Genomic DNA, 9,791 nt, shown 5'->3' on the forward strand with positions numbered 1-9,791 from the left:
CATTTGTGTACAATTAGTTTTATTTTTTTTTATTATGTTTATCATTCAGATTTAAATAACTTTCAGAACACACGATGGAAACAAATGGCTCCTATCCAACAACAACAAAAAAATAAATACATTGAATTAAAGCAATGAGCATTACAGGCAAATTATATTAAGGCAATATGAAATGAAAGCACTGAAAGGTAACCGTATTCTGGTTTTATTTTGAAAAACCACTGACATCCAGTACAATGCAACAAAAAAAAAAAGTCCCAAGTTGTTATGATTCAATAAAATGACAATAATTCTGATTGCTGCCTTGTTGAATGTGTGAGGATAACAGTTCAGTCACACATCGCACATCATCAAATGAAGTTGAATGTTACAATACATGAGATGCATCGATTGCTGGATTTGTTTTTGGCTGACATGATTTTTTTTTTAAGTTGCCAGGCAGACAAACAGTTACTCACCAAAGTCAATACTGTAGTAAAAATAAATCTCAAGTTAACAGGAAGAAATGATAGTTTGCTATGTGACACTGTGGTATTGCCGGTCTGTAAACCATAGGGAGCGGTGCAGGTTAGAGTACTGAATGTTACTGCATGTCAGGGTCACTTTACTGGCAGAGTGATAATGGTAATACTACATGGATATGTTGAATGTTTCTGCTTTGGTTGTAAATGTAATTCTGACTAAATCAGTGGTTTAGTCATCCAAGCGTCACGTCTATCTCGTCTCACTGGGCTGTGGCATTTCACATAATGCACAGTCAGCATTCATTTTCACCTGGAATCATACTGAATTTTTGAAAAGGGTTTGAGACACTGACGATTACCGAGACTTTAGCAAAACATTTGCGATTTAAGATATTTTTGCAAAACAAATTCCCAAATTGTGTTTTGTGCTTCTTGCGGCAGCCCAGTGAGATTCAACCCTCACTCTCGTCATGTCGATGTCTTATTTTGAAACCCTCACACAAAGACGACCGGGTTATCAATAGATCCTCTGACCTGCTTTGCTCCTTTTGACTAAACAGAATGTTTGCATACAGTTACTTCTGTTGCTGGGTGCCGCTGTCGGCCGAGCGGTTACTTTTCCTGAGATACAGAAGGTGTATACTGTACCTGAACATCACACATACAGCAGTATGAGGGAGCGACACATTAAAGGCTTACAGTTTATTATATACAATCTACAATGACCTTTGTTGTTTATATTTCACCAGGTCTAATATTAGGCGTTTGTGTGGGCTTTGTTAATCTAAACACAATCAAATTCAACATGCATGTTTGCAGATTGTGGCGCGCTGCCGCCAGTTCGCCACAGGGCATCAGGAATTTGGCATCATGATTAGTTCTAGCCGAGGTTATGCGAGTGTTTATTTCTTCTTCGGTTCTTTGGCGTCGACTGCTCTGTCCGTTTGGTCCTGTTGTCCCTTCAGGAAACGTAGTATCTTCTCGATGGAGGCCTCTTGGTATTCATGCGACCACCTGTTTGGGGAGATTGCAGCAGCATGATGACGTCCATAATTAATATTAAAGCTCCCTCATGCCCTGTCGCAGACGTCAGCCCTTGTACTGGGGAAAGTGCTCATGAAACATGTCGTTGTCACAATATGCCCTGCTGTCACCTTGCTCAGCGCTGCCCCCTGCAGGATTCCCAACGGCAGACGCAGAGCAGAAACAGCAGCTCATCGAATCCAAGAAACGTACTAACTTTCTACGAAAATATATTCATATGGAGCAAAATTTACAGTTCAGCCATTCACAGTAATCCTAGTTTTCCATGGTTCCCCCCCCTGTGGAAAGTTATTTCCCCATAGTAAACACAAAACGCACTGTCCTATCAGAGACTCACTTGATGCCGTTGAAGTTGAGAATAGCTCTCATGTCCTCTGGTAGAGACATGGGATCAGGCCACAGGAAGTTATCTGTGACAGGAACTATGTTCTTCTTCCCCGCCAGGGCGGTGACGATCTCCTGCAAGACACCATCAGTTCATGACATTTAACATAGTTGCTCTTTTGCACCACTTTGAGTTTTTATCTTCAACTTGTATGAATGTTAATGTGTGATGTTTATTTTGGTGGTGAAAACATCTGAAAATCTAACCTTAAAAAAAGAAAAAAAAAAACTGTTGCATGAACCAATAAAGGTCTGAGCTGCACTGGAGTCAAGGTTTTTTGTAGGGATGTGCCGATCACACTTTTTTGCTCCCGATACCGATCCGATTTTTCAGAATTGAGTATTGGCCGATACCGATACTTTCCCGATCCGATACTCACATTGCTATTGCAAATATACTCAACTATTTTTGGAGCAACTAAGATGTCTGAAGCTAAAAGCACTATTGGCAGAAGCTTTGTTTAGCTAGGAATTATTGTAAAACTCACTTATTGAATCAAAATTCTTCTCAGAATGACTTAAACATAAATGCTCTTAGGCAATGTAACTTCTTTGTGTATTAAATTTCAGTTTAACTTAAAGCAGTATGAGAGGTTTGACCTGAATTGTCACAAAACATTTACATTTCAATGTGAATTATAAACACTTAATTCCACTTCAAAGTGGTAAAACCTGTTTGACAAAAGTAGTCTGAACATAGTTCTCTCAAAAACTTATTCACAATATCCCAGTCTCCCTTCAAACTAGTGTAACCTTCTGGGTTATTTTTTTTCGCCATATCGCTCCCCTGTGGGTACTTGTCCTTTATTTTAAAATACTTTATTTTAAAGCTTTTTCTTTAGTTGTTGTTGTAAACTGAGGGTACACCTACACGACGAAAAATAACAATCTGTTTCCTCCCTGACCTTCTCCCAAAAAACCGTCCACACCTCACTATGAACACATCTCAACTCGAGGCTTCAGGGCATGTAGTACACATGCCAGGCCTTTAGGGGCGCTGTGACTCACCAAACAACAAAAACGCAGAAGAAGACAGACCACAACAAAATTTAGAAGTAGACTTCTGCACATAAACACATAAACCTAACTCTAACATAACTCTAGTTTTATAGGTCTATGTCCCCGCTCCGCCTGCTTCTAGCTTCTGCAGCTCGACCGGAGCTTGTAGTCCGTGGTTGTTGTGGTTATTAGGTGACATTGCGGACCGTGTTTATTTTATTTTTTTAGATCGGCGGGGTGATCGGCTGGATTTGCCGATTCCCGATCACTCACAAATCAGCAATATCGGCCCCGATCCGATATCTACCTATCTGATCGGGACATCCCTAGTTTTTTTTTGTTGTTGTTTTTTTCACATATCTGACCTTATGCACCCAGTCCTTCATGGCCGTGTCCCCCATGCACTTGTCCAGAGCGTTGGCAGACAGGACCAGGATGAAGTTACGAGCCCGCTGTACACTCTGGATCAGTTTGTCCTCAAATTTCCCAGCCTCCAGCTTCTCCACGTCGATGAAGACGCTGTAACCTCTGACCTGCAGGTGCACCTTCAGAAGGCTGTGGGCGATGGAGGGGGGCGGAGAACGACAAAGTCAAAAGATGCACACAGAAGAAAAATCCTGTTTTGACCCGACACGCTCTCCGCCTCACCTGGCCAGCTGGGAGCCGGTCGTTCGCCGGTAGCTGATGAAGACGTCGGGCCCCGCAGGCCGGGCGTCCGTGTGGCAGGGTTTCAGGGGCCGGCGGGTGGACGCCAGGATCTTGGCTCTGTGGACTCCGTTGTTGATGAGGCAGTCGTGCTGCAGCTGCGGGTCGGTCAGGTGCTGAATGTTGTTGCGATCGACTCCTGACTGGGCCAGGCCGTACGTGTACTGGCGGAACCGAGGATCCACCTCCACTAACCAGTCTGCCATGTTGTTTGGGTCGCACGTGGCGTAGTTGGCGTACGTTTTCAGCACACGCAGATCCCTCAGGAACCTGCACAACGACCCACAACACAGGGAGTTACTAAAATAAATTAGATCAGCGTCATATTGCTTATCTTCAATTCTTTGTACTGGATGCTCTCCTTGCCTCTTGCGGGTTAAACCTGCAGTCATGCCCAGATCAGAGCTCAGATCCTGATCAGTGATGTTCAGCAGCAGGTCTCCATCCACCTGAAGCTCCTGTGTAGAAGAATCACAGTCATTTCACAGGCAGACCACCAGTTAAACTGGTGGCAGATTAGGTTTCTTCCATAGTATGACCAAGACTCTCAACCAAGGAGCTCAACCATCTGGAAGAGACTCAAAGTGAGGCTGCCTCGTCTCAGCAACGAGACGAGGCAGCCAGCATTGGAATGGGATGCCCTCTGGTCACCTCCCATTAAAGGTTTGACTGAAACTGACCAAGAACTACAGAAGACTATGTCTTTATATTCCCGTGTGGACGAAGCGGGGGAAGAAAATGGGTGGAGTGTTGGTAATATGTCACCCACCTGGAAACGGTCACAGTAGGTACTAAAGCCGATCTGCTGCAGCCACATCCGAACCTCACAGGTTTTCCAGTTGGGGACGCACGACAGGATCCGTTTTGGGACTTCCTCTCCCATCATGCTCAGCGCCCGCTTGGCGAGGGCGCAGGCCGTGCCGTTGCTGGAGTACATGACAATTCTCTTCAGGCTCTGCACGGCTCCGATCTCTTGGAAGATCTGAAAAAGGGGCCAATCAAAGCTCGGTCACAACAAAACTACCAGCATTTGATGCTATTTGAGGCTTGACTTTTCTGGGCCAGCGGGTTGTACCTTGGTGTTGCGCTGACGGGACTTGATGCTCGCCTCCACGCACAGATAAAACGCTGCGATGCATTTCCCCTCCAGCCGAGTGCCGTCCAGCAGTGGCAGCAGGTGCTGCAGATCAGACGCGGTTCTCCCCTGCATGGAGTCCGTACTGTCCAGCAGGCTGCGGGCAAAGTCATCAGGATCCAGAGAGGCGATGAACGGCTCCACCAGCTCCAACGTGCCCGACTTCACCACCTCTTTCTCGATCTCCCGGTTCGCAGCCAAAACGGTGACCGCCAAGCAGGCGTGGAAGCGAATGAGTTCGTCTTCTTTGGAAAACGCCAGCGGGAAGAGCCACTCGGCCGCCTGTTTCTCGATCATCCACCTCTGGCAGCGGTGGCCCCCGTACATGGCGCAGTTGGCCAGGGCCACGGCGCAGTGACGCAGCACGGTGGGGTCGGTGCCGCGGCACCAGAAGAGCAGGGCGTCCAGGGCCCCGTTGGAGATGAGGTGCACGGCCGTTTCCTCGGTGTGTTTGAACATGTGCTCCAAGATGCCCGAGACGCTGCGGGCCAGCTGGGCGTCGTCCTGCTGCCGAGACAAGTTCAGGATGACGCCCAGGCCGAGGCGAGCCACGTAGTCCCTGTGTTCACACAGAAAATGCTTTCAAGAAAAATGTTTTTTATCTTTGAAGGAGAAAAATATTAATCCTAAAACTCACAGTGATCTGTTTTGTTCTGTGTGTTTACTTTGTTGTTGGTCCGTTAGTTTCTACATGTACCAGCCTCATCATGTGTAAAATAAATCAAGGTAATTAAAGGTTTTCGGTTTAGATAATCTGAAATGTTAAAATGTCATAGAAAATGAAAAAAAAAAAAGTACCTGGAAGAAGTTTTAAGATACATTAGATTTGCAATACCTAATTCTATTCTTTTCAACATTTGGGTTTACAGCAATTGAGATTTTTAGTTTTGGCATGAACAATTACAAAATAAACGTATTACTGTTTTTAAGCACTTTTTTGGAGTACAAATGAAAAAAGTACAATTTACACTTAGTAATGTACTTCTACCTTCAAATCACAAATTGTTACTAAAAACTTTTTCATCTGCATTTTTTTAACTGTTAAGTTTATTGTTTTAACAGTGAAAATTCCTGCTTCATGTCTGCAGTTCTTTAACACAATGTCTACATTTTATATCGGTTAAAGAATGATTTGTCTGGGAAATGTGTTTGTGAATAAATATAAGTCATTTCAATCAAATTCCCACTGCTGGTGAGTCAAGAATGTGGTTTTAACTAATTCACTTAAGGAATGTAGTCGTGCTTGAGAATAGATTATTTTGCCTTTGCTTTTACTCTGATGGTATTTTGTTGAAACAACAGTGAGTGTCCACCAGTTCTTCTCGGAGCCCAGAGCGTGGGAATGAAGTGATTAAATTGTGGTCCCTCATTACTGATCAGTTATTGCATTCCCACGTCTTGTTAACTGGTGGCCACGACCTGATTAGGTCATTCACTGGCCTCATTAAGTTGTGGCCGTGCATTAGTGAAGCTTGGTAACTGTAATGATCTGGACTGAATGTCACTGAACACCTTCACCATTTAACATACTTTGAGATGATGGAGAGATTTTTTCTTTTACCACAACAAAGCCGTAAGGAATTTGTGTATTAGCTCAATAAAATGTGTATTTCAGAGACTTTGGGTCTGTTGTCGAGTTCAGCTTTATCTAAAAGTCTACGGTGGCTCAGAAGGGCCAACGCCACAATACAACTGCAAAATCAATAATCCTACAGAAAAAACAAAACAGTGAAAAGCCACAACACAACAGTAAAAACAACAAGACAACAGCCAAAAAGCCGCTGGCTGTTGGTTTGTTTGTTGTTTTTGCTATTATGTTGTTGTTTTTGTGCTTTGGCTTTATTGCTGTTGTGCTATGGGTTTTTGTTGTTTTATGGCTTTATGCTACTGTGATGTTTTTTCTGTGGTGTTGTTATTGTTATTGCGTTGTGGCTTTTTGCAGTTGCATTAATGGATTGGCACTTCTGGGCCACCTTCATTCACATAGTTTGTGTCAGTAGAGTCCACCAGGAGCCTATGTCTGGGTTTGTTTGTTTGTTTGTTTGTTTGTTTTTTTGTTTGTTTGTTTGTTAGGTCAAATCAATCCATACTGTTGTGGTTTGATGGATCTGGCTCATTTAAGTCCCACATCAAGTTTTAAGTATCTGAATCTTGTTTAAAAGCTGTTTACATTTTAAGAAACCCAGTTCTTGTTGAAGAGTCTCAAGACTTCAGTTTGAAGGTCATGTTGTTGTAGTTGTTGATCTTAAAGTGCTTTCAGATCTTCCCCCTGGTTTGTTTGTCCCCTCTAACATGTCCGATGGAACCATGAGGTTTCTCGGCTGTACCTGTTCTCTGCGATGAGGATCTGCTCCAGCAGCTTCGCAGACTCATAGGTGATCTCCACCGCCGGGGTCTGCTGCAGCTGGAGCAGCATCTCCAGGCCTCCGTCCAGCCGGATCCTGTTGCAGATCTCCTCGGCCACCTGCCGCCCCACGGCGGGTAACACCCAGGCCTCCTCCACCAGCTGGTAGATCTCGGCGATGGCCCTGCGGGTCTCCTCCGGCCCTCCCTGGGGTGTCTTCAGGCTCCTGATGGCGGAGCGCAGCGCGGGCAGCGAGGCGTCCAAAACCGCCTGCACGTCCGCGTTGATGCCCGGAGACACAGCCCGGGGGTCGGAGCCGCTCCCGGAACCGGAGCCGCTCCGGCCCCGCTGCAGCCGGCTGACACACTCCGGGACGGTGAGTCTGTCCGAGCTGAACATGTCGGAGAAATGCCGGTAGAGTCTCCAGAGGAAGAGCGCGAGAGAGAAGAGCATCGACCGTCGCGTGCGTCTGTTGTCAGGGCCGACAGTCGGTCCAGTAGGAGAGTCTGAATGGACCGAAAGAACTTAGGAAGAGGAGCTATATTCTAAAACCGGCTTGATATTCAGCAAAAATACAAAATCTACTGTTGTCTTCTTCAGTTTTCCAGACAAAAGAGGCCTGTTGTCCTCATTGTTTATCCCTCCGCCGACGCTCCGCAGCGGCTTGCTTTCCTCCAGAGTTCCGCCCGGCGGACGCTCCCGGCCTGTCGCATCCTCCGGTCAGTGAGCTGCTCGCATCTTCAGGGGCCCTGCACCGCCCAGCGGATCCTCCGGATGCTGCCCCGAGATGTGGAGTTGAAGTAGCCGACCTCCCTTTCTCCCCTCCACTCACTGGTCTTCTGGCGGTACCCGGTGATCAGCGCGCCCCCTGCTGGAGGAGCTGCAGAAGACCCCAGGCCGACACAGGACTCAAACTTTATCACATTAAATAAAACTCTAGTTCTTTCTTGACAAACATCCTGTTTGGATAAAGACACTTTATATCAGGGGTGTCAAACACATTTCATTTCATTGGTCATTCACAACCCAATCTCATCTTGAGTGACCCGAACCAGTAAAATAGTGTCATAATCACCTATTGAATTGAATTCAATTGAATTGAAATAGAAAATATTTGATCAATCCCAGGGAGAAATTCTTGTAATAGTGCTAGAAAAGAACATAAGATAAATAAAACAGGCATTCAAATATCAATAAAGTAAAGTACAGGTAACATTCAATAAGTCATATTAAATGTTAATATATAAGCAGAAAGATACAAAGACTATTTACAAGAAGGATTAGTCTTATTGACACAGGCATGAAGGGTCTCCTTTGGTGCACTTCGGTGAAGGTGTTTCTGCTGCTGACCAGGACATCACTAAATTTAGTCTTTAAAGTTTTTCTCTGTGGTGGTGCAGAGTAAACATGAGAAACAATGTCTGTATTTGCCCAAAATAATCACAATTACGACTTAAAATGACTAAAATCCCAACATAAGTGTAATTTTAATAATACCTTCTTGTGCAAAATACAGCGGAATATCCAAAAAAAAACACAATCGAAAGTCCAAAAAATCGTTTTCTTTTTCATTTTGACAATTTGCTTGGTGGTTTTGGCGAGCTGGATTGGAGCCAGTTTTGGTACAGGGGCCTTATGTTTTGGCACTCTTACTTCAAGATCTGACTTCAGTGGAGTTTTCCCAATTTATTCGCAGCATTAATAATGTTTTTAATGAACATCATCTGTAGTGGCTATGTGTCTATAACAAACAAAATTAAACAAACTTTTCAAATGGCCACTGAGGCTACGTCACGGGTTGGCTTTACGCAGTTGGACAAATCAAAATTAAATCAATATCCATACCAGAAAGTCCATTTGAGGTGTTTACTTAATCGTTGAAGCAAGCATACAGATGACATTTTCTGCAGCCTCCTTGTCGCCGTGTTAAAAAACCGTATGCCCTCCACTCATCTTGACCCACTTATATAAATGTACCTCTCGAAAGTGACCAATAAAAAAGCAGGTAAATAATGACGGACTTTAGCAAAAAATAGCATAAATCAGCATAAATGCAAAATAAAGCAAATTAGCTTTAGCAAAAAAAAAGAAAGAAATTAGGCTGTAACTAAACTTCAGTCTAAATTAAACAAATCACAAATAGCTCCACCAGCATCATCTGATGAGCTGCACAAAGCTGGAGCAGCCGTCAGCGTTCTCACCTCATAGCGAGAAGTTCTGGGATCTAATGCAGACAGGTCAGGCCTTTCTGTGTGGAGTTTTGCATGTCCTCTAGAAAGATTGTATTAGGAAATATAACACTGCTTTTCTGGGACTGTAAAACATCCAACGTCTCGTGAGCTCAGTCTGTATTGAGACTGTGCAGCAGATCGTCGCTGAAGCTGAAGGTGACGGTACAAATAAGGAGAAACGGGGTTCAGTTTGACCTCAATGACTAACAGTCCGTCTCAGGAAGGTTGTGATATGAATGACACAGAGAAAACCACTGTTCTTAGATATGTTTATTAAATTACCATGAAAATCTCCCCAAACAATCTTGTTGAAGGCTCACGTGTTTTCATAAGTTTAGTTTCTTATTGATCGTTTTTTCTTTCTCCTGCCCCTGTTTATTTTCAGGGGGAAAGAAGAGGTTTCCTGATAAGATTAAAGCAAACAATGAAGAGGGTTGACTGACACATGCTTCCAATGATTGGAAACACACAGTTTGTCATTACTC

The 9,791-nt window shown here is 44.2% G+C and overlaps 1 protein-coding gene across 1 annotated transcript; it reads right to left on the reverse strand.

Annotated features, from left to right (window-relative positions):
• Positions 1-40: 40 nt before the first annotated feature.
• On the reverse strand, positions 41-7,916 carry sarm1 (sterile alpha and TIR motif containing 1). The gene is made up of 8 exons (XM_080460176.1): positions 7,059-7,916; positions 4,672-5,290; positions 4,366-4,578; positions 3,963-4,054; positions 3,540-3,866; positions 3,257-3,446; positions 1,846-1,967; positions 41-1,478 (listed from the first exon to the last, which is right to left on the reverse strand). The coding sequence occupies exons 1-8, from the start codon at positions 7,526-7,528 to the stop codon at positions 1,367-1,369; spliced, it is 2,145 nt and encodes a 714-aa protein (XP_080316302.1). The 5' UTR covers positions 7,529-7,916; the 3' UTR covers positions 41-1,366.
• Between the last annotated feature and the right edge of the window lie 1,875 nt (positions 7,917-9,791).

This window comes from Lipophrys pholis, assembly GCF_963383615.2.
Source record: "Lipophrys pholis genome assembly, chromosome: 3".
Taxonomy (NCBI): domain Eukaryota; kingdom Metazoa; phylum Chordata; class Actinopteri; order Blenniiformes; family Blenniidae; genus Lipophrys; species Lipophrys pholis.

Bases quoted from the DNA above. Each gene is read 5' to 3' on its own strand.
- sarm1 (XM_080460176.1), bottom strand. From the start codon at position 7,528: ATGCTCTTCTCTCTCGCGCTCTTCCTCTGGAGACTCTACCGGCATTTC. The intron at 3,867-3,962 runs GCAAGGAGAGCA...GTCGTTGTGCAG, and splicing joins GCAGGTTTAACCCGCAAGAG to GTTCCTGAGGGATCTGCGTG. The intron at 3,447-3,539 runs GTGAGGCGGAGA...CATCGCCCACAG, and splicing joins ACCGGCTCCCAGCTGGCCAG to CCTTCTGAAGGTGCACCTGC.